The following is a 25,109-nucleotide window of genomic DNA, read 5'->3' on the forward strand; positions in this document are numbered from 1 at the left end:
TATATCTTTGAATTTCTGCATGCCACCTCAAAGATGTATCAGACTTCCAAGTAATTGCAATGCTAATTTAACAATTGATAAATTGATGATATGAATCTAGGTCTTGGACCTTCAATATTTCCTAATAAAAATAAATCAGGACTTTGCGGAAAGACAATTACTGTAGCTTGTTCCAGAAAATTCTGTAAATCTGGCCAAAGACCCTTGCGTTGGGAGAAGGCCAAATCGATTGTTTATAAAAAAGATCCTACATCTTCACCACACCTAAAACATCGATCTGATAAATCTGATTTCAGTCTAATCAACTTCTGTGGTGTAAAATATAGCTCATTTAAGAAGTTTCATCAGACTGGTCTATATCTTACATTAATAATATGTCATACAATCCATTTAGAAGAGAGATTAGAGTTGTATTTGGCCAATTGGGCTTGGTGTACTACCTTAAATTGTAATAATGAGTGCCCATCGCAAAGTGAGGATGAATACACTCGTTTCAGGAAATGGTTGTTGAAAATCATGTTCCCATAGTTTTTTTAATTCAGTCCGAGGAACTATCCCTATAATTTAGAGGTAATTCATAAAGGCCAAATAAACCCCCTTTATAATGAGATTGAAAATTATAAATTATTCTGGAAATATTCTGGTTCTCGTCTTCTCTTTTCTCTTTTTGAGAAGGGATATTTCATACCTTGTCTTTAGTTCTTAACATTACTTTAACTCAAAATCCTTTTCTCGCTCTCTGGAATAAGTGGGCCATCAGGTTTCATGCTGACGGCTCCACAACCCCGTGTCATTGCCCTCACCTCCCTTATTGCTGGAAGGGTCATTTTAATGAGATGGAAAGATGCCGTCCCTTCCACTCGCACTCTGTACCTATGAAACATTTATTTGATAAAACTGACAAAAGATATTGAACAATAAGGTTTTATTTGTCAATGACTGTTTTTGCTAAAATGTATTTTGGATCTTCTTTTAAGAGTGAGTTGTAATCTTAAAATCAAAGTGGTTTACTGTATAAAAATATTCAGTACAGTAATTCTGTGAACAATAAGCATGAGCATATATTTGGTTTAGTCAATTCAGAATCAGGATTTATTGTCATGTGTTTTGTGGTAGCATCATAGAGCAAACATTCATATTGTAACCATCTTACAACATTACTATATATTAAAGAAAAGTAAGGCATTGATTATTCAGGAATCTGATGGCGGCAGCGAAGAAGCTGTCCTTGTGCCACTGAGTGCTCGTCTTTAAGCTCCTGTGCCTTTTTCCCAATGGTAGCAGAGTGAGGACATGGCCTGGGTGGTGGGGGTCTTTGAGGGTAGAAGCTGTTTTTTTTTAAGACATCTCTTCAAGTAGATGTCCTCGATGGTGCCTGTGATGTCTCAGGCCAAGTTAACAGGCCTCTTCTTGTCCTGAAAGTTGGCTCCAACATACCAGGCAGTGACGCAACCTGCCATGGTGCACCTGCAGAAGTTTACGAGAGTCTTCGGTGATGGACGGAATCTCCTCAGACACCTCACAAAATACAGCCGCTGGCGAGCCTTCTTCATGATTACATCAATCTGGAGGCTCCAGGACAGATCCTCAGAGATGTTGACATCCAGAAACAGATTAAATGTAAAAATACAGACAGAAATGCTGTGAACACTCAGAATCTGTGGAATGAGTAAAAGTTAACATCTCAAAGGCCAAAATCCTTCATCAGAAACAGCTCTATCTCGCGCAATGGATTTTGCACAAAATTTGTGCCATTTCTAAATGCAGCACTGTCTTGTGCCTAAGTTTGAATTTATTAATGGTTGTTGGTACATCTGGTTGACCTGTTCTATCAAAGACCTGGATTCAAACCCAGGCAAAACAGGAGGAAGGGGTCTGAAATGAGTTGAGCAAGTCAAAGGTGACTCTAAGTGTCTCTACTGGCCCCCAACTTGTGAGCTAGTGAGGAGCATCGGCACTTTCTGAGAAGACTGAAGCGGGCACCATTATGTCAACCTCCTACAAGAGCTCTATGGAGAGAGTCCTGGCTGCCTGGCCAGTGTGGTATGGTTGCTGCAGAGAAGGGGATGGAGGTCAATCCACAGGACCATAAGTGTAGAGTCTCCTCCATTGATGTGATCTGCCGGGATCATTGTCTGAAGAGAGCGCAAGAACTCACTGAGGACCCCTTCCACTCCGCACACAACATCTTTTAGCTGGTCCCGTCAGGGAAAAGATACAGGAACATCAGAGCCAGCACCAACGAACTGAGAAACAGCATCTTCCCACGGGCAGTGAGAATGCCGAACGACCAAAGGAACTATTTGGATTAACCATCTGAAATTCTTATATTTCTGAAACAATGCTTCTTTATTTATTTGTACAAATGAATACTTGCCCTGCATGTGTATTGTTTGTCTGTATGTGTGTTACGTCTGGTTGTGTGTCTGCGTGTTTTGCACCGAGGACGCTGTTTTGTCAGGTTGTACTTGTACAATCAGATGACGATAAAATTGACTTAAATTGTGATTCTGTCAGACTAAGGTACTGTATATTTTTTGAGGGAATAAAAGTAGGTTAATGCTGTCTTGCTCCTTGTTGGAGTCAAGTACCCTGTATTGTATAAATAAATAAATATTGTGCTTTTTATAAACTTCAGCAGCTTGTTGAACAGGAGAAAAATGCACCAAAAACATCAAAATGAATGGCAATCCAGGAACGACATTGAGATTGTTTCAAAAATATGAGTCAATAAACTATTTGTCAGTGAGCAAACAATGAGATGCCGGAGGAATTGAGTAGGTCAGGCCAATCAGCTGCGGCATCCATACCTCAACCAGTCCTGCACCAATGCTTCCTCCACCACCTCCTTCCTCCTCTGGTCCTATCTCCCAATCAGGAAATGCTCCACTCATAGTTTGCCTGACTGAGTATGGATCCAACCTTACCTGCTGAGTTCCTCTCGTTTCAGATTGTGCGCTGATAGACCCCAGCACCTGCAGTTCTTCTGTTCCTTGAACTATATTTTTTTTCTGTATTTCACTTGGTTTCGTGCTGTGAAATCCTATGAATAATTGGTCCCGTTCTCATGGTTATTACACGTGTGTTGTTTCATCCATGACACCTGCCTCAATATTGAGTGAAATTGCAATGCTGGAGAAACTCAGCAGGTCAAACAGTGCACTCCATATAGGAAAGATACAGAACTAACAATTCAGACTTGAGCCCTTCATCAAGGCAAATTTCTGCTGAGTTTCTCCAGCATTGCCTTTTTACTTCAATCACAGTGACTACAGACTTTCGGGTTTCACACAATATTGAGAATTTTTGTTCCCCCATTGCTATGGCCTTCAAAGCAAACCTGATAATTAAAAAGGAGTTTCATCTGACAGCTGCTTGAAACTCCTGTGCAGGGAAGACTCCAAGTGAAGGTTGCCACCGCTGCCTGTTTGATGTGCAATGTTTTGTGATCTCCTTGTCTCCAGCTGCAGCCCAAGCACCAACAGGAAGCCCGCGCATTCATTAGCCCTCTGCTCATTACAGCGGCTGCTATCTCTCAGCTGCACGACAACAGCTAAAGGCTGGAAGGTGTGGAGGAAGAATTTGAGTGTTTAAATGGGTGTCTGAATCACAGGGCACCACCCAGGGTGAACCATTCCACTCCCTATCATGCGGTGCAGTTTTCCATCAAAGGAAGCCCAGGCCAACTCTCTGAGAAATCTCATTTCCCCATTAATTTTCCCACAGTCTGTTCTCCCCACTTTCGATCACCGGGGTGCATTATAGGCCAGCCATTCTCAACAGGAGGCTTACAGCTCCCATTGTGGGACATTTACATTGAGGCCATGGTCTGAATTAGTAACATTTTTTTTATATATATGTAGTCTTTGGAGAGAAATACAGAAGCATGGTTAGCGCAATGCCTTTACAGTGCCAGTGATCGGGACCAGACCACGGTTTGAGTCCCATGCCGTCTATAAGGAGTTTGTAGTACTTTCTCCCTGTATCTGTTTGGGTTTTCTCCAGGGGCTTGGGACTCCTCCCACTGTTCAAAAACGTACCAAGTGTGTAGGTTAATGGAGTGTAAATTGGAGTGTAAATGGAGTGTAAATTGGGAGGCAAAATGGCCAGTTACTGTGCTGTATGTCTAAATTAAATTAAAAATTAAATTAAATCTAAATTAAATTAAAAAATTAAAGAAACCAACTAAACTGGACCGCTTCACGAGAAGGGGGGCTGATAAATTTGAGCACAGTCCAAATGAGGCCTTGGCCAAAATAAGGTTTCTATAAGCAATTTGCAGATGTCCATTAATCTTAGCCATCCATCTTTGGGACTTGAGGTATAATGGGAGCACCTGGAGGAAGCCAACACTGTCACAGAGGAGGATGTGGAGGTGACACGCAGCAGAGAGTAGGATTGGATCTGGGGTGATGCACCACCATTCCACCCAATGAAGTGTCTAGCTTTGTTCCCCATAGAGGTCCAGTCAGAGGAGAGTTAAGTGCATGGAAAATATCTGGCACAACAATCCGTTCCTTAATCGAGTTCCTGTTCCTGTCAGTAGATGCACCTCATGGATTACAACCAATCCAATAGCAGATTACAATATACAGTTGTTGCATCAACACCCCATTCAGCACATGACCCTGGGCCTTTAGAGTCCGTTCCATTCATGTGCAGAAACGTCCTCCCACAGAAGGACACTGATTGGTGGAATTTCTGTTGGGAGAAATCTGGGAGCATTTCCCCTTAAAGGATTAGTGAGCTAAAAGTTTTGGAACTCAGATTGGACAATAAATGTTGGATATTGGTATTAATGATAGGGAGGAAGAGTGGTTCTTATTAGAACAATCCAAAGCCTTTCAGCCCATCAAGTTGATTCTCCCTTCTTATTTCTCATACCACAGCTCTCTCTATTTCTCTCTCCCTCTCTTTCTTTCTATCTCACTCTCCCTCTTTCTCTCTCTCTCTCATGCCCAGCTCCCCATTGATAGCACAGAAACATGCCCTTCACCTCAATTTGTCCATTCCAACCCAGTTGTCTATGCAAGCTGGTCCCATTTGTGTTCTACCCATATCCCTCCCAACCTTTCCTATTCATGTACCTCCCCAAATGTCTTGGAAAAGTTTTAATTGTACCTCCCTCCATCCCCACTCACTTACATTAAGGAACAATTCACAACAGCCAATTAACTCATCGGTATGTTTTCGCAACACGGAGGAGTACCTGGAGGAGATGCACACAGTCTTTTTAAACAACACATTCCTGCCATTAAAACCCAGTTCCGCCTAATTACTACACAATTAAGCTACCATTTTGATCAATGGGAGAACGTAAAAACCCCATTCAAGGAAAGCGTCACACTCAGATTCATAGAGCTGTGGAACAGCTCGGGAAACTGCTGCACCCAGAAGTAGATTAGCCATCTTCAGACTAGGGTTTTTTTAATGGAATTATAATCCTTTCCCCTTTGTCATCGATTATCCAATGTCAAAGTCATTAGTTCTTGTGACAGAAACGCGGCAGACAGTTTGCAATCAGCTCGTTATCTCAAGGAGCGGGGTCTGGGGTGCCAATGGGCTACACCTCTCATATTCTCAATGATTCAAAAGCATATGAACAAAACCAACCTGTGAAAAGTTAGATCAATAACTGGTATTAATATGACTGGTTATTTTAACAGATTTAATGTTCGATGTTTGTTTGCTAGCATGAATTAAATATCTGGATATTCTGTAACAGTACCGATTTACCACATCTTACAAACAAACATAGAATACAATCCCTCTTTCCTTTTAGCACACCATGAAGTCGACTTTCTTTATTAAATACTAGGCATGGCATTGTATTCTTCAATTTCCAAACACCACCCAGCTAAACCCCTCTGACCTTCTCATTGGCTCATCGCCACACGAGTGATCCTGACTCCTCCACTCCTACTGCGTCTGAGATCCCTCACCCGTAAACTGATGCTTAAAATGCCCATGGACGAACGCTATTACCCCTGCACTTCGCTGTGTTCAGCGGCGACCGGCACCACTCCCGACGAAGGTAGGAACGCGACTGCAACATGTATTTATTGGCTGGTGGTTTTGAATTATTTTTCAGTAAGTCAGTCAATTTTTGTCATTCACAATCTGACCAGAAAAATCAACATTGTATGATAGAAAAATGCCTGGTTTCCTACCTTTGCTGTCCTGTAAAGTGTTTGCGTGGATTGTATTTGGTGACTTCCAAATATTCATTGTGAAACAAGAAAGTCTGCAGATGCTGTGGTTGCGACAATAGGCAACAGAGCTGGAGAAACTCTGCAGGTCCAAGAGGCCTCTTGGCTGTTGGCCTGTGTTCCTCCCTCTTCCCCTTCTTCCCTCACCTCCCCCTTTCCCCCCCCACCCCGCCTTTTTGTTCAGAGACCTGTCTGCATTTTGCTCATACCTTAACAAAGGGCTCAGGACCAAAATGCTGGTTATACATCTTAGACGCTGCAGAACCTGCTAAGTTTCTCCAGCACTCTTGTCCAAACTTTCTTCGTGGATTTTCTCCTAACTTGTACTGAACTCTACATGCAATACTGTGGCACGCTTCCAAAATGAGAGGTACTGCTGTGACTTAGCCAGGTAGTTCAACATAAATGGAGTCTTTTATTCTGGAATGCACTCTCTGGAGCACTGGAGACAGATTCAACAGTAACTTTCAGAATGGAATTGCATTAAACAACATAAGGAGCAAAGCTACTGGGAAAGAATGGGGGAATGGGACTCGTTTGAAAGTTCTGGCGATGATCTGGCATCAATTGAATGATCTCATTTGCCACCTGGGTGCAAGTGAGTTTTACACTCTCTCCAACACAGATTTCCAGCAGTGTTACTGGCTACACCTGTGTTCACCCAACCAGGGATCTTAAATGCAGCAAGCAGCAGTTGGCTGCAAATTTTGCTGTCCCTCACTGAGATGGCTTAACGCAAGTTCAACTGAAGCTTGGATTTTAATTATGTACATCAGTGAGTGTCCTTATTACATAAACCATTGAAGAACGAGCGCACACACACACACACACACACACACACACACACACACATACACACACACACACACACACACACACACACACACACACACACACACACACACACACACACACACACACACACACACACACACACACACACACCTCTGTTAAAATTCAAATTCAAATTTAAGGAGAAATCAAGAAGAGATGAACAAGTAAATTTTTATGGTTTATTCATTAGCAAGTACAACACGCTTCATTTATCCGAATGAGCAGTTTTAAAGAAAAATAAAATCAACACTTGACAAAAATGTAAACAATTTTTTTCACTACAAAAATAAATGCTTGAAATTATGTTTAAAAATGACCATTGTAAAAGTAAAATACAGTCAACAAATTAACTTCTTTGTGATACGATTACCTGAATTAAGTGTGGTCATTTGTTGCCACTAAGCATCTGTGGGGCTGATGCTCTCAGTCAAAAGCCTGATAATTTTTTTAAAAGTTTGAGAGTCCAGATTCTAGGATGGTCCAGATTTCTGGCATCTGGAGTTTTGGACTTTTACTGTATTTTGATTTCAATTTCAACAAGTCATGAATATATCCTCGCTGGTTCTCAAACCTCTCCATCACTTGCTACCCAATTACTAATGCATTCCCTTTAAAGGAAAGCATTGGGCCACAGATGATGTTCTTTCTGATTTGTGAAGGGAGGACTGCAGTGGCAAGCAAGAACTCTGGGGTCCAGTGTTCTGCAGAGGAAGAAACGCTGGATGCAGATTGGGGGGGAGGGGGGGAGATCACTTCATTGATCACCTTCACTCTGTTGCAAGAACAATAAGCTTCCAGTGGCCATCCACTTCAATTCCATACCCCATTGCCACAGTGACATGTTGGCCCATGGCCTCATGTACTGCCAAGTGGAGGCTACTCATAAATTGGAGAAACAACACCTTATATTCTGCCTCCAACCAGGTGCCATCGATATTGACTTTCAATTTCAACCACGCTCCCTCATTGTTCTGTCTCTCTTCCTTTAGCTTCCCACCCCCTTTCCCTTTCCTTCTGTCTTTCTCTACTGTCTGCCCCATCACCCTTGCACCTCTCAGCTCCCTTCTCTTCCCCTCCCACCAATATCCACCTATAACTTATCAGCCTGTGCTCCTCCCCCTCATTCGCTGACCTTCTTATTTGGGCATCTACCTGATTTTTCAGTTGTCCTGAAGAAGGGCTCAGGCCCGAACCATCAACTGTTTTTTTTTTTGCTTTCCATGGATGTTGTGTGACCTGCTGAGTTTCTCTAGCACTTTTTGTCATTTAGCCAAACCTGCCATTTAACTAGGAAGTTCAATGTAGATGTTTTTTCTCTCTGTGTGGTCTGATTGTGAATGAGCGCACTGATGTAGCTCACAGATGAATAACCTGGGGTAAGTCCTTGCCTCACTTGCTGTCTGTGTAGAGTTTGCATGGTCTCCCTGTGACCCTGTGGGTTTCCTCCAGGTGCTTGGTCATTTAGTTGGCTGCTGTAAATTGCCCCTGTGAGAAGTAGAATTTGGGAAGGAACATGAGGAAAATAAATGGGTTAGCTTTAGTGTGAAAATAGTGGTCGAATGTCGACAAGGACTGAGCAGGCTGGCATGCCAAGACTCTGAAATGAAATAAATCTTCAACTCAACTTACTTTTTTAATGAAGGAGAGCCCTTTAGAATTGGGGTCCAGATGGGAAGTGCAGCCAATCTCCATGCTCACTCTAATCTGGGACAACTTCTGGACTTGGTGGTGAGGCCAGCAGTGGAGGGGGAGGTGCAGTGGGGGGGGGGGTGGAGGGAGGTGCATTTGTGGAGGAGGTGCAGTGGTAGGAATGTCAGCTGTAGTGGCAACTGATCTCTGGTACTTCTTTTGCACTGCAGAGCGCGGGCTCAAATGTTGAAGGAGGACTAGTTCCCTCTTATGGACGTTAGCCTGGCACGACGTCTCAGATCAGAGAGATGGAGCCTTCATGTATTTATTGGCAATGACTTGTTTAGGCCCTTTCATAAAGCAGAAATAAAATCCAAATGGAAAGGCAGAGATTCTCTGCCCTCACGTTGGAAAACTTACCTTCACGAATGCTCGCCGACCAGCTCCAAGGCACCGACTCCAATCCCTCTCCGAGGTAGTATCAGTGGTGGAGCACAGCTCTCTGCCACGCATCATGAATGTACAGCCACTGGCTATGGGTGGGCTGATGACGCCAGCCTGAGACACGAGAGCGGGATGTTTAAAACCCCAAAACCGCGCAGGATTTCTCTGGCTACAAACATCTCAAACAACTTTTCTACCTGGTCTGGGGTGGGTGGGGGGGGTCACCATTCTCCACTATAGGGCTCTTTTCACATGGCTCATGTGAATGACGGCGGGTGGCGCTACGGCACCAGTCACCCCGCCTCCATCGTCTCTGGAGGACACTACGAGGTAGCGCTCTTCTTGAAAGCAAGAGCAGCCTTTTAGGGCTGCTTCCCCGAAAGGGTAAGTTTGAGTTTTTCTCCATGAATTTAGCCGGCCTCGAGGGGCAGGCTTGACATGAAGCCACCTTTTGAAACAACATTCCCTCAGACACCTGAACATGTGGCTAAAATGTGATTGGGTAATAATGCTTTAAAACTGCCATGTTATCCGCAGCAATTATGGAAAGAATAAAGAGATCGACCTTGTTCCAGCTCTTACCTGATTCAAACCTGAGACCTTTACATTCAACACAAAGCAATTAGCGAATGTGTTTCTGTAAAGCTGGCATCCCTTTCAGTAGCCGAACAAATGACCACAAGATTTGGAGGAAAGATACAGATGAAACAGATTAGATATAACAGTAGCAAAACTGTGTAATGACAGTTTAATGTGCTTCAGAAACAGTTGTAGAAATCATCTTGCCTACATGGTTTACCAGAACAGGTCTGATGAGAATAAATGTACTGACGTGACTGAATGGCAGAGCAGATTCGATGAGCTAAATAGCCTATGTCTTATGGTCTTCACTGATGGGCACTGGAGCTGCCAACATGTACCAGGTAGCTGAAGGGTAAATTCGGGCACTGTAACTGGGCAGAAGTATTGGTTTGAGGACGGCGGTCAGAATTGAAATGCTTTCCCACAACGAACTGATGTAAAGCTGTGTGATTTCCACCTGAGGGATCCCAGAGCTCAGGGCCGGCGAGCAGGTCTCCTTGATGCAGAGAAGAAAGTGGACACTCGTGGAAACGCTTGAAATTGAAATGTTTTCAAGTTCTGCCCTGGGGTGCTGGATGAAGATGGCATTAAGCTTGCATCTGAAATATTGACTGACTGGGTGGGTGGGCGGGTGTGTGTTTCCTACAGAGAGACCACGGCTAATATAATCATGGCACTTCTCTCTGTCTGTGAGCCAAGTTTCTTCCTTGGAGTGAAAGTTAAACATTTGATGAGTCTTGCCTTTGTGTTTTTGGGAATACATTCCAGATATTGTCAGCAGCTGCTGCTTTTTGTTATACAGAAAGCAGAAACCTTCTGTGAAAAAGGACTGCTGCATTATTCAAGTATGAAAGAACATTCTGGAAGGAAGTGGCTAATTTTGAGATGTTTTACTGCAATATTCTGCTTAATATCACTGAGATTTGCCACTGGCAAAAAGATCAGAGCGTTATAAACTGGTATTCAGTGTAAAAAAAAATTGCATCTTCCACTCAAGGACGTTATCAATGAAAGTATTTGTTTTTATAACCATGTTTATTTTTATATATACCAGCATTGCATTAAAACCCCCTCACAAAGTCTATGGATTTAACCGTGTCTGCGGTCTCCTGCGCTCCTTGGCCATTTGAGTTTCCAAACCAGGCCATAGCGCAAACTTTGTCATGAGAGGCTGCTCTTGGTTGCATATTGTCATTCACTGGAATGGGTCCTATTGTTTCCTCAAACCCTGAGCTTCACCACCTGCAGATTGTGGACCACTGGAGGTCTATGGGTTTTTGCTAGGTTGGGGATGGCCAATCTTTTAGCATTTAATTCAAATATTCAGCACAGTAACAGGCCATTTCGGCCCCATGAGTCTGTGCCGCCCAATTAACCTAAATCTCCAGTATGTGCTTGTGGGCCGAAATGGCCAGTTACCATGCTGTACATCTCAATTAAAAATTAACAGCTTGCCCTGCCCTGTCTGCAGCGGAGATAAATGTTAGTGATACAATAGGCAAGTAATATGCCAAATAATGTAAATTTGACAGCAATAAAATTTAAATTCTCCAAAATCAAAATCCATCTAAACAAGCCAAAAATCTCCTTGAGCTCTCCAGCCCCCTCTCCTACGCCCCACTGGTGTGGTGGTCCGTGGCTTTGTTATCAGTGGTGTGCAGAAGGTAAGGGAACGTTTGTGAGTGCTGCTCTTACCCATGTGTTTATTCTTTCTTAGATGACACAGACAGGGTTGTCAAACACTTCTACAGGGATGGAGTTCGTAACTATACAAAGCTCCTGCTGGATGTTGAGCGACAAGCTCTTTACGTTGGAGCAAGAGATGCTATTTTCTCCTTGGATGTTTTGGATATTGCTCCCAACAGATTCAGAAATGAGGTACGTTGGTCTGTAGATGAAAGAATGTTGTTGTGGCAAGCAATGATTATGTCTCTCCATTAGAACTGTTTTTCTTTGCTTATTTTCATTTTTTTTGGAGAATTGGTACCATTCTCTGAAGCAAAGGGATCCTTTGACTGCAGACCCAAATCTGCTGGGAGCTTGATTTACGCCTGTCAAAATTCCTCTCAATTGGAATGCTCTGTCAGCTGTCAGACCTGCTCATCCCAGATGTGGGGCACCGGGCCACAAGAATATTATTCAGTCGCATCACTTCATCAAATTACTCTTCACCTCTTCCGATCATCAGATGCCCTCCGGCATGGAGAATGATTGACAGGGTGACTGCTTCATGATTACAGAACCAACACGGATGCAGAATCCCAAAAGGACCTGGATTCTAATCTGTGTTGCGTCCCAATTTGAAGGGTATTCTCGAGTGACTCAACTCAGACCTGACAGACTAGATCCAATTGCTTTTGAGGTTAGCTGGATGTCTGGATGCACTCAATAAGCGAAGTGTGGTTGGTTAACAATCCTGCATTATCATCTAAATTTCACAGACACATTTTGCTGCAATTTGAATAAATCCCATGGCTGATTTCACTCAGCTTCTGAATATTAACCCACATTATTTTCACTGCAGTGGTGAATGTGGTGTACATCTTTTGCACTAATTGTAACCTGGTTTCCAAAAAAATACTAATCAGGAACATTCAAAGTCAAACTCCAATTATTCATTACCCTCAGATGGTGGCAGACTGGCAGGTTTTCCGGACGGTCAAATATTAAAACCCACCCCTCACTTGCCCAACATTTTTAATTCACTACTCTAGATGGAATGTGATGTATAATAAATAAACATTACACTGTCGTGCAATGAATTTCCAGGTGGACTTGGTGAGTTGGTGTAGTGTAGCAGGGCAGCACAGTTAGTGAAGTGGTTAGCACAGCACTGTTACCCTGCTAGTGGCCAGGGTTCGAATCCAGTACTATCCCATCTGGAAGGAGTTTGCACATTTCCCCCGTGTCTGTGTGGGCTCCTCTTTCTGGGTGCTACATTTTCCTCCCGCCCTTCAAAACGTATGGGGTTGTAGGTCAATTGGGTGTAATTGGGCGACACGGACTCATGGGTTGGAAGGTCCTGTTACCATGCTCTACATCTAAATTTAAAAATTTCACGGTTGGTATGGCGGTTAGTGCAATGCCTTCATGGCCCCAGCAATTGGTTCGAATCCCGTGCTCTCTTTAAGGAGTTTGCATGTTCTCCCCGTATCTGCGTGGGTTTTCTCTGTGGAGTCCACCCTTCAAAACAAAAGTACCGGGGTGTAGGTTAATGGGGCGGCACGGACTCGCAGGGCCGAATTGGCCTGAATCAGTGCTGTATGTCTAATTTAAAATTTAATTTAATTTAATGAGTCAGATCCCAAAACATCAGGATTCCCAAAATGTGGGATAGAGAATTGTCAGAGTTTTGCCAGGTAGAGTTTTGTCATCGTGATGGAAATAGTTTGCAAATAATTCACCAAATTCTACTACTCTGAGTAAAAGCCTCTTATTACTTCTTAACATTAAATAAAATACAACATAGGATGGATTAAAATATCTTTGGGGCTCCCTGTCCAAATTCTCGATTTCTGAATATTTTTTTTTATAATTTTTTTATTTTTTACACCATAAATCACATTAGCCATGATATACACTATTTCTTTTTCACACATATACAGTGACTTTTTCTCCCCCCCCTCCTCCCAAGCCACCCCCCCCCTCATCCATTTTAGGTATACAATCTAGGTTGCATTAAGCCAGTCAGACAATGTTGTCATTCAACAAAATTACACCAGAAATTCTACTGAGTCCATTCTTTTCTTTCCTTCTCCTTCCATCAACTTAGGTAATGTTTGTCCCCGGTAGGTTTTCGCTATTGTATTCGCTAATCTCTTGGTGCCTGCCACATTGACCACCGCCAGTGGGCTGATAACGCCTCAAACCGTGCATCTTGGCGCCTCACAGTTTGGCGGGCAGCAACCTCCTTTGAAGAAGACCGCAGAGCCCACCTCACTGACAAAAGGCAAAGGAGGAAAAACCCAACACCCAACCCCAACCAACCAATTTTCCCCTGCAACCGCTGCAATCGTGTCTGCCTGTCCCGCATCGGACTTGTCAGCCACAAACGAGCCTGCAGCTGACGTGGACTTTTTACCCCCTCCATAAATCTTCGTCCACGAAGCCAAGCCAAAGAAGATTTAATGTAAGGCTCCTATACTTGTTCGAATATTTCAATATTATTTCTTAACCTATATGTTATTTTTTCTAATTGAATACATTTATTCATTTAAATTTAGTAGTTTCTTCCTTTTAATTTGGTTATGTATTCCATTAATATTTAAAGACATATAGTTCAGCGTAGCCCTTTTATATTTTGTTTATCTTCTCTTTCCGTTTTTCCATCATTACCTTTCCTCCTTTTCCATTTCTGTTTTCTTATTTTCAACTCTTTATAAGACAACATTCCTACAACATCCAACATTTTCCTTATTCTCCTATTTCTATCTTATTTATCCCCAATCTCCCCTTCACCTCCTGAGTTGTCCTTTATCCCTTGTCGGACAACCACATCTCCCCTCTCCATTTGGATTTGCGAATCCACTCGCAAGCGTCAACTGATTTTGCAGTGACCGCTATTTCCCCCCACCCCGCCTCCCCCAGAAAAGATTTCACTTTTCATATGTCACAAAGGTCACTCTTTTAATTCCCTCCTTATTCTCTCTATTCCATTACCTTCCCTTATTAATTCTTGTCTATACTATCTATATTTTCCTCTAAGTACAGATACATTCATGTATGCTCATTGTCTCTATTCACTCTTATACCTCTTTACCCGCATACATATCAATCATGATCATTTTAACTCTCATTACCCGTCTTCATCCCTCAGTCTATTTTTGTAATTGTTCTGCAAATTTTCGTGCTTCTTCTGGATCCGAGAATAGTCTGTTTTGTTGTCCTGGAATAAATATTTTCAATACCGCTGGATGCTTTAGTATAAATTTATACCCTTTCTTCCATAAAATCGCCTTTGCTATATTGAACTCTTTTCTCTTCTTTAGGAGTTCAAAACTTATATCTGGATAAATGATGATTTTTTGCCCTTTATACTCCAGTGGTTTGTTGCCCTCTCTTACTTTTTCCATTGTCTTCTCCAGTACCTTTTCTCTTGTAGTATATCTTACGAATTTTACTACAATAGATCTTGGTTTTTGTTGTGGTTGTGGTTTAGAGGCCAATACTCTATGTGCCCTTTCTATTTCCATTTCTTGCTGTAGTTCTGGACATCCTAGGGTCTTAGGGATCCACTCTTTTATAAACTCCCTCATATTCTTGCCTTCTTCATCTTCCTTAAGGCCCACTATCTTTATGTTATTTCTTCTGTTACAATTTTCCATTGTATCTATTTTTTGAGCTAGTAGTTCTTGTGTCTCTTTAGTTTTTTTATTAGATTTCTCCAATTTCTTTTTTAAGTCTTCTACCTCCATTTCTGCTCCTACTGCCCGCTCTTCCATCTTGTCCATTTTCTTTCCCATTTCTGTTAAGGTCATCTCCATTTTATTTATTTTCTCTTCTGTGTTGTTTATTCTTTTTCTTAAATCCTTAAATTCCTGTGTTTGCCATTCTTTAAATGACTCCATGTATCCTTTAATAAGAGCAAGTATATCCTTTACCTTGCCTTTCTTTTCTTCTTCTATTTCACTGTACTCTTCCTCTTCCTCTTCTTCTTCCTCTGGGTTGGCCATCTGTTGTTTCTTTGGTGCCCTTTCCTCCTCTTCTTTCTTGTTTCTATTGTCTTCTGTGGTCTCTTCTTGCTGCAGGTGTTCTGCAGCTGTCGTTGCCGGCTGTGGAGATCGACTCCCCAGCTGGTCCCCCCTCCCGTCGGTGTGTTTTTTTTCATTCGCATCGCGCATACGCGAAGTATCGCGCATGCGCGGTTGCGCACTTTTACTCGGCTCTGCGAGCCATTTTTGTAGTCCATTATTTACCGACCTGAGGGAGCGGGTTTCTCTCTCCGCAGCGGGCCTCTTCGGACAGGTAAGGCCTTCACCTTTTTCCTCCTTTGTCTTCTCTTCCTCTCTTCTTACCGTTGCTTTCGATTTTTCTTTTTTTGTCGCCATCTTCTTTCCACCTTTATACTCACTTTTCTGTAACTTTTATTTCTGTGCCTTTGTGTTTTCCTTTGTTTTTCCCGACTTTTCTGGAGAGGGCTGGAGTTCACCGTCCGGCCACTACTCCATCACGTGACTTCCTCCCGATTTCTGAATATTTGATGTTGGAATGGGAGATTCTTTGCACAGCGGGTACTTCATGAATTCTTTAATTTATCATAATACTGTTCTCTTTTAATCTGTTAATTGTAAGTGAACATTTTAAAAAAGAGAATTTTCAATAATTTAAGAATAAGTTATCAAAAAAAATTGCTGTTGAACGTTAACTGAAATTATTTTAGGTTGGCTACGTTATGGCACTTATTTCTGCGGGGTCCCAGACACGGGGGGGGAATTGTGGGCACTCCAACAACTAATGAGAGCAGGTGATGAAAAGGGAGAAAATGGTCATTGGTTTATACTAACCCCTAATCAAGACCCCACATTCACTCAGACCTCCCCTTGACGGAACTATATTCGATTACAGAAGGCAGGGTTCAGCAGTGGTGATGCGTAATGTTCATGACATATTTGCACCCTGTTGGTGAGTAACCTACGAAGCCTTGCTTGGTTGGCTGAGAGAGATTCGTTGGGGGGGGGGCAGGAAGCTTTTGTTGGGCCAGACTATTTGTTCAGGTATTCTCAACAGTTAAGAGGACCTCCGAAGCCTTTGTGCCCACAAGTAGATGGAGTTCGTCTAACTAGGTATTGAGCTGCATCATTTCCTCCAGCCCTCAGTAAAAGGTAAAAGCAACAGGTTAAAAAAAAATCTCGTCTTCACCTACCACCCCACCAGCCTCCACATCCAACGCTCCCCCTCAGTAATAGGTAAGTGCCTGACATCCTCCACATCTGAAGCCTCGTACCAGAAAACTTCTGTCTTATTGTGGTCATGCTACTGTGATCAGGCATTATGATTCCTTGTCCTTGACTGAGTCCAAGGCTGGTTAATTGCACAGAAGCTCTTTATAATGTACATGAAATCCTATCTGAAATTATAGTTATCTGTATTCATGTTCCCTTTGCAGGTGATCTGGGAAACCCCACAGCAGAAGAGGAAAGAATGCCACTTTAAGGGGAAGAGCCTCTCAGTAAGCACTTTTGCTGTGAAAGTAAACTCTTCAGATGTAACTGAGTCCATTAGCAATAAATGTGATATTTGTGCATTTGCAGAGCGACTGCTTCAATTACATCAAGATCCTCCTACAGTTGAATAACACTCACATCTATGTCTGTGGGACTTATGCATTCAGCCCCACTTGCGCCTACATTGTAAGTGCTGACATTGTTACGATATCGAGAGACAAAGTATCACCATCTCATTGTAGAAAGGGTTATGCATTATCCTTTCCTTGTAGGCAATCGCAGACTTCTCTTTTGCAAAAGGACCCCATGGTAATCTTCTAACTGAGGATGGAAAAGGCCGGTGTCCTTTTGATCCGACCTACAAGTCGACTGCAATTATGGTTGGTAAGTAGAAGTAGGTTTTAAGTTGTTGTTACTCAATGTGTTATTGCACAACTCGTATCTGCCTGTAATCTGTACAGGGTTGGGAGCCCAGAGTATGTATTCTATCCCCAGTAGAGAAAAATGATCACTCTGCTTCAAGAATAACCTCTCCATTCCCAGTTCTCTCTGTTGGACTTCCTCCACCTCAAGTTTAGTCCATACCTTGATGAAGGGCTCAATCCCGGACCTTTGGTTATGTATCTTTATCTTGGATATATAAAGGACACTGTTTGACCTGCTGAGTTTCTCCAGCATTGTGTTTTTACTTCAGCCACCGTGTCTGCGGACTTTTGTGTTTTACTGATGTTGGGCAGGGGATTGGGGGTTAAAACTGAGATACTTTAAAAACAATTCAACATAGTCAATGCAGAGAAATCGTTGCATCCAATTGGAATAACCCGGAACAAAAGCCACAGTCATAAAAATACCAGCCATACACTTGCATTGAATTGTGAATTAAGCATCCCTTCCTCACAGCAGTTCTTAAAATTTTAATTTTTATCTACCTCTGTTCATGGCAGGTAATATGACAGAACACGTGATAATCTCTTGTTGATGACTACAGATTGGATCCTGTGTAGATGGATCACTGTGTTTTACACATTGAATGGATCACATGGAATATTAAATATTGACGAATACAAATGAACGCTTTTAATATTCATCTGTCTTTACATTCTCCAGAGGAGGAATTGTATGCAGGAACAGTCAGCAACTTTCAAGGCAATGAACCAATCATTTCCAGAAGTCTGGGAAACAAACCACCTTTAAAAACGGAGAATTCTCTCAATTGGCTCCAAGGTAAGTTGCAGTATGTGGCGATGCAGGTCACAGAGGCGAATCAACAGTTAGGCCACACCACAAAGGTATTCAAGAGCTGTGCAGATGGTCAGGAGACGATGGGATTTTGGAGCATTGTAAATCTTGGCTCTGTATTGAGAAGGAGGTACCGAGGGATAGAATTACCTACTGAATATTACAATAGGTAGATAGAATGTATTGTGGAGAAAATATATCATGTCATGAGTGAGTCTAGGACCAGAGGGCACAGCTACAGGATAAAAAGAGGTCCCTTAAGAACAGAGATGAGGAGATTTTGTTTTAGCCAGAGGGTGGTGAATTTGCTAAATTCGCTGCCACAGACAATTGAGTAATTGAGTAGATTTGGAGGTTGAAATGTTCTTGATTAGTAAGGGTGTCAAAGGTTATGGGCAGGAGAATGGGATTGTGTAACAATACATCAGCCATGACTTGAATGACCCACGGGACGGCGACCACGGTGGCAGACCAGTGAGGGGTTCTGCAGCTGTTGGTGACCTGAGGTGAGGAGCCCACGTGGTCTGCGGGCGACTGTGCTCGAGGGATTCGCACCAGGCAGAAGACGGGATGAAGGGTTACCATGAATTGGAACCAGGATGCGAGAGGGCGGCGAGGGCACTGGAGGTTTCCTGTTCGTGTCAGAGGTTCGGACCCGGAGCTCGGGTTGCCGAGGGTTCGGACTTGAAGTCCCTGTGGCTGCGGAGTGTACAGGAGCACTGGAGGCAAATCCAGTAACTCTGGGGAAGGGGGAACTCTCTCATGCTTCTTTTTCTCTGACTGTGAGGCGCTTCAGGCAATTCCTGCCAATGGCGAATCTGTCTGCCTTACGACGGTCCAAAGCAAATTCTGTGCAATATTGCACTGTTTTTATAACACAACAATAAAAGAATCTTGAATTAAAAAAGCAGTGGTGACTGACCAAAACAGCAAGTACCCTCGAGGTCACATTCTTGCTCTGCTAATCATCTCTGCTTGATTCCTGAGTCAAGCATAGTGTTAAATGGAGCAGATTTTCACACATACATGCAGATCTTGACCAGCACTGGATTGAAGCAGAAACAATTGACTTGATCCTTTTGGTGTGCAGTAGATTTTAGGGTGCAGAACACCACAGGATGTCAAAAATAAACCATACAATTCTAGATATCTGCTGTTCGACCATCAAGCAAGCCTCAAGGTAGAGGTGGACACAAATGCACTGTTTAAAGACATTTATGCATGTACATGGATTGTAAAATTTTGGAAGGATATGACTTGTCCATGGTTGGCATGGATGAGATGGGCTGGAAGGCCTGTTTCCATGCTGTGTAATTATGACTGTGAATTAGCTTTTGGGTGAACTTAGTGCTTCAGCTAAGATTGTTACTTTAATTAAATGTTAACATTATTGTTCCATTTTGTACCTCGCAAATGAATCTTTAAAGCCGCTAATTTTACTATGTGACTTACAGATCCAGCATTTGTGGGTTCGGAGTTTATCCAGGAGAATCCTGGGAGGGATGATGGAAAAATTTATTTCTTCTTCAGCGAAACTGGCAAAGAATTTGACTTTTTTGAGAACACAATTGTTTCACGGATTGCTCGAATCTGCAAGGTGAGTTCACACTAAAGGGGAGGGCGTCTTGTTGTTTCTGGTGATTGGTAGAAAATATATTTTGTATAATAAAGTTAAAATTTAGGCATAAAGCACTGTAACAGCCCCTTTCAGCCTACAAGTCCGTGCTACCCAATTATACCTGATTGACCTACACCCCCTATATGTTTTGAAGGGTTGGAGACACCCACAGCCCCTGGGGAAATCCCATGCAGACATGGGAAGAAAGCACAAACTCCTTACAGACAGCGCAGCAATTGACGCTGTAACAATGTTGCACTAAGCGCTACACTAACCTAACCATGCCAAGCAGAAGGTCAATTTTTAAAAAAATGTATTGACCTTCTGCTCTTGTAAAAACCTTGAGAATTGCAGACCATAAGACCATATTTGGAAGAACTGCTAACCTGTGATAATTACGTAAAGATCTTCTGATACCTAGATATGACGATGTGGTGGAGCAGTGGTCCAGGACATGGATCAGGAATGGAAGGGTTTAAACTAGTAATCCAAAGAACTGGAACACTTTCCTCAATTGACTTTGAGAACTTGAAATCAATATATTTAAAAATCGCCAGTAGAACGCAGAATCGTACAGCATAGAAACAGGCTTTTTGTCCTGCCATGTTCATGCTATCAATTGTCCTTGCGTAACAGATTTATGCTAATCTATAATTTAATGTTAAACTATATTTCTCAGATGTTAAAAAATGTCTTAGTAAAGTAAATTATAGAGTTAAAATACTGTATCCGTATTCTTAGTTGTGGGTCACAGCACATTTACAGATACCCCATTGTACTCAGAGAAGAATGTTCATTCTTGAGGACAGACAGAGCTAATGGATTTCAAGTGGGTCTTAGTTATTCAAGAACTGCTGAAGGAAGCCATCTGTTTTTAATCAAAGCCACTTTAGCCTCTTGAACAGAGATGAGGTCAGAAGTTGTTAGTGTTATGGAATGGTTTTGATAAAGAAACAGAATTTTGGTTGAAATAAAACTGATGGTCATGTGGTTTCATAGAATTGGGACTCAACTCAGCGATGATGTAACAGTCACATGATTTGGAGGAATGTATTACTGAATTCAGACATTGTGAGTTGAGTTTTGGAAGAGTTCAGTTTGGAGGGTACAAAAATCAAAAACCCTGTGACATAGGAGTTGAAACCTTGTGAAAGACAGAGTTATGTTACACTGACCAGAATTGGTGATGTTGTTGCGTGTTACTCCTGGGAAAAGGAGAACACAGAATCAGTGGGTTTTGAAATAAGGAAGACTATTTCGCTGTCTCTTTGGAAAAGAGGACAAATTTATACTGTCTATTTTTGTATGGCTGCTTCGTTTAACCTTTGTCTGGTTTGTGACTTATAAATGGAAGAAGATAACAACATTGTGAGTAAAGAGGCCTGACAATATAATGTTTGAAAGCACTTTATAATTATTTCTGAACTGAAAATTTTAAGACCTTCAAGCAAAACTAAATGATACTGAACTTTTTAAGATTTACTTTTCAGAGTGGGACTTCAATTGCACACACTCTCTCTTACATTTGTTTATAGTGGGGATTAAAATGTAGAGATAAGTAAGAAATGTTGTGTTGTTAATAGTTTAATTAAAAACTATTATTTTGAATTTATCATTGTCTGGTGGATTTTCCATTGCTGTTCCTGTGTCCCTACAAAGTCCCTTTAGTCTCAAAAAGAATTGAAAGGGTTGTTAGTTCAGAACACTTGGCTATACTAATCCCATTTACTTGGATGTGTTCAGTAATCAGAAATGTAGTTAAAATGATACTGTAAAATTCCCATTGGTTCACTGATATCCAGTGGAATTGGACCATTCCTGGACTCTTATTATGATTTGTAGCTTGTCCCCTGAGGTTGAAGATGACTTGATTCTACTCCAGCTTTGCAGATTTTGAGGTGCTAATGAGGGAACCCCAGTCTTTTCTACACATGGGGGCAGAGAGTTATTGCTTGGGCAGTCAGGTGTGTATGTTGTGAAGTGCCTTGTGAATGCTCCTTGAGAGGTGGCCTCATGGTTCTCAGTACTACCATGAATACGACTACTACTTTGGCCCGAAGTTCTCAGGGGTCAGTGGTGATGTTGAGGGAAGTCTTGAGCACATCCTTGAATCTTGAGTACCCCGTGTACTCCATACATGTACTCCAGAGTTATGCCAGTATTGGCTGTGCATACCTCTTGTCAAAGATCTTTGGCAAATTGAGATGATCATATTGGGACTTCCTCTGGTACCTTCATCACCAAAGTGAATTAGAGAGAACAGCAGAGTATGATAGGACTACCTATAAATTCATCTCTCGTCAGAAATGGCTTCGTAATGACTGAGGATTCCACGCTGTTTCAATATCCAGTTCTATTGACTTCAGTACCCATTCAATTCTGTTTAATCTCTTAGACTGTGGATGGCTTCCAAACTAAATTGCTGTTGAGCTTGTACTAAGGGAAGGATCCTACTTTACTCTGGCTTGGCTTATAAGAAAACTCTGGCTTTATATCAGACAAACAAAATGCAGGATACTTTGTGTCCTGTAGAACAGCAATTCTCAACATGACCACAGCATATTTAAGAAAAAGCCTGTCTTCTTTTCACCTTGTATAACATATTTATATTTTGTATGTAGTCGGTAGGAGAGAAATATGGCAGAAACCAAAGCTTGACTGCTTCTGAAGGAAGAGGGTTGAGGGAGGGGGGGGGGGCATAACTAAAAAAAGATTGAGAAAGGCTGATGTAGACTATATGTAATGTAGACAGATTCATACTGCTGCTTTTAGACTGTCCAACAACTCCAGCAAATCACCTCTGAGCTGAGGTGTTGGACAGTGCCAAGGTCAATGCATGTGAATAAAAGCAAATCCCCATTGGCTTCTAATAGTGTTTGAATGGAGTTCAGTCTGAGGAGATGAAATTATTGATGGTGAAGTGGTGGGGATCAGACTACAAGCAATTATGTCGTATAACAGTTTAAGACAATCCAAATCCTTGGATAGTAGAGTTACAGTGATGAAGTAAAATAAGAAAATCTGCAGACACCACAATTGAAGTAAAAACACACAAAGCTGGAGAAACTCAGCAGGTCAACCAGTGTCCATTGTATAAATACTTAACCGACGTTTCGTGCTGAGTTACAGTGATGTGCGGTTTTAAGCATAGAGAGCCATTAATTGGAGACATTAATGGCTAAAATGTTACTAATTCTTACAATATCTTCAAACACATGTGTCGCACCAGTGTACAAGTTCTCAGATTCAGATTTCAGATTTATTGTTAGAGTACAATCAAGACATCAAATACAACCCTGAGATTCCTTTCTCCTGCAAACAAGGCAGAATTTCCATTTATCGGTAGTGCTAGAAGAAAACTGTACACAACATACACATGTAAACAAATACAGAAATATAAACAAACTGTGCAATAGAGAGAGGGGAAAAAAGCTTGAAGTGCAAAATTAAGACTCCTTAAATGAGTCCCTGATCAAGTTTGTCGTTGAGGAGTCTGATGATGGAGGGGTAGCAGCTGTTCCTGAACCTGGTGGTGCGACTCCGGTGGTATATTTCAAATGCTAATTATTGGCTGCAATCACTGGATGCAGATTGAACACTTTTTAAAGAAGCCAAAAGCAAAATATTGCAGATGTGCTCAATCTGAAATTGAGGGCGAAAATGATGCGAAGTTCTCAGCAGTTGGGGGAACGTCTGCAGAACATGGTAGACCCATCCTGGTGTGGTTTAATTCCCAAAAAGAGTGACCGGGTGTTAGAGATTGAAATAGCAAAGTTTTAAAAATGGTATCAAACTAGCCCGTCCCAGAGAGAGCAGAGATTGGGCGATGGAGAAAGTGCCTGACCACCCACCCCAAGTCTGATAGGACCCGGCCATCAAGCTTGGAATGAAAGAAATGGAACATGAAATTAGCTTTGTTGGAAGGGAGAGCCCTTAAGGATAGTGCCAAGATATGATCAAAAAGCTGATACATGAGGTTTGCATTAGACAATTTTTAATTAATATATCCATTATTGTATATATTTCAATTTAATTAATCTATTTATTTGTATTAAAATGTTTACATTTCTGAAAATTATTCTGATTATATTGCAAGCATCAGTTATCTCATAAAAATCTGATGAAAATCTAATTATATCATTTCAAAATTGTCACCACAGGAACAATTTTTTTTAAATCGGAAGTTCCAACAAAAAGCAATTAGGTGTGGGAGTCGATTCAAGAAAATATTCAGCTGTTGGGATAGGATTTGGCCTGTATAATTTTGCTGTTCCAACAGTAAATGAAGTCTCCATAACTGGAGAAACAAAAAGATAAAGTAGATTTATAAAGACAGGTGGGGAGATGGATGCAGACTAGCTTTACCCAGTAGGAGGCTGGAAATGGCATACGGGCAAATGTGCTGAAAGGCCCTTTAGATTAAACCGACTAATTACAAACAGCAGCAGATTGCACAGTGGGCTGTTGAAGCAAAGAACAGCTCTAATTTTAAGTCTGTGAAAACATTTAATTTTCTGTGTAAGCAGTTGAATGGGCAGAGAGCAACAGAGAAGCTTCAAAAGTTGTGATGTTCTTTGGATCCAATGTGAAATGGGAACTCCTTAGTGCTCAGTTGAAGCTGAATTTCATTCTTGGCCCCTTCTGGTGGGCAGTAGCATTCATTTATTGAAGGTACAGATTGTACCTCTCTAATCTGGTGCATTTTGAATCTGTCGCCGTAAGGGCACACTACTCACAGACAGCGTGGGACTTGAACCCCAGTCCCGATCGTGGCAGATTCGACCTTTACAGCACCAGCGATTGGGTCTGGGGTTCGAGTCCCGCGCTGTCTGTGAGGAGTTTGTGCCAGTGTTGTTAAGGCATTGTGCTGATCATGCTGCCAAACAGCATTATTTTCAGTTTTAAACTTTGATAAACATAGATGGAGTCAATTCCGTTTGGGGTCAATTTCTGTTTTCCAGCATTTTCTGTGGTCCAGCAATGGCCAGGTCCCAACATTCCCAGATTAAAGAGGTTCAACCTGTATTTAAATCACTCCAAATAAATGTGCATGATACGAGTTTTCTGATCTTAAAAAAAGGAAAATCTTTTTATCCTTGAAAAGTCAAAAGCTGAAAACGGTGGAAATGTTAAAAAACAGAAAATGTTGGCTTTGTTAATAGACCCCAAGAAAAAGGAAACATCAAAGAATTTCAGTCAAGAAATATATAATCCTCCAATGAAAACTCAACTTGTGGTAGATTAACCTGAAACATGGGATGTTCTTGGAGATATTTGTAAGTGCTGCAGCATTGATCTGGATGTTAAAACATTCCACATGATGGTGGGAACAAATGGTCAGAAACTTCTGTGGTGTTACACCACCTGCCTACTGCAGGGGGCGACCCAGGA

At 41.8% G+C, this 25,109-nt stretch overlaps 1 protein-coding gene across 10 annotated transcripts in view; it reads left to right on the top strand.

Annotated features, from left to right (window-relative positions):
• Positions 1-25,109, top strand: part of sema4ba (sema domain, immunoglobulin domain (Ig), transmembrane domain (TM) and short cytoplasmic domain, (semaphorin) 4Ba) — a 314,544-nt gene that overhangs the window by 261,188 nt on the left and 28,247 nt on the right. For all 10 annotated transcript variants that reach the window (XM_069911428.1, XM_069911429.1, XM_069911430.1 and 7 more), the window contains 6 exons: positions 11,416-11,576; positions 16,804-16,866; positions 16,949-17,047; positions 17,134-17,245; positions 17,969-18,085; positions 19,555-19,697. In XM_069911428.1, coding sequence (XP_069767529.1) covers positions 11,416-11,576; positions 16,804-16,866; positions 16,949-17,047; positions 17,134-17,245; positions 17,969-18,085; positions 19,555-19,697 — 695 coding nt within the window. The remainder of the gene's footprint in view (positions 1-11,415; positions 11,577-16,803; positions 16,867-16,948; positions 17,048-17,133; positions 17,246-17,968; positions 18,086-19,554; positions 19,698-25,109) is intronic.

Source organism: Narcine bancroftii, chromosome 14, assembly GCF_036971445.1.
Source record: "Narcine bancroftii isolate sNarBan1 chromosome 14, sNarBan1.hap1, whole genome shotgun sequence".
Classification (NCBI taxonomy): Eukaryota; Metazoa; Chordata; class Chondrichthyes; order Torpediniformes; family Narcinidae; genus Narcine; species Narcine bancroftii.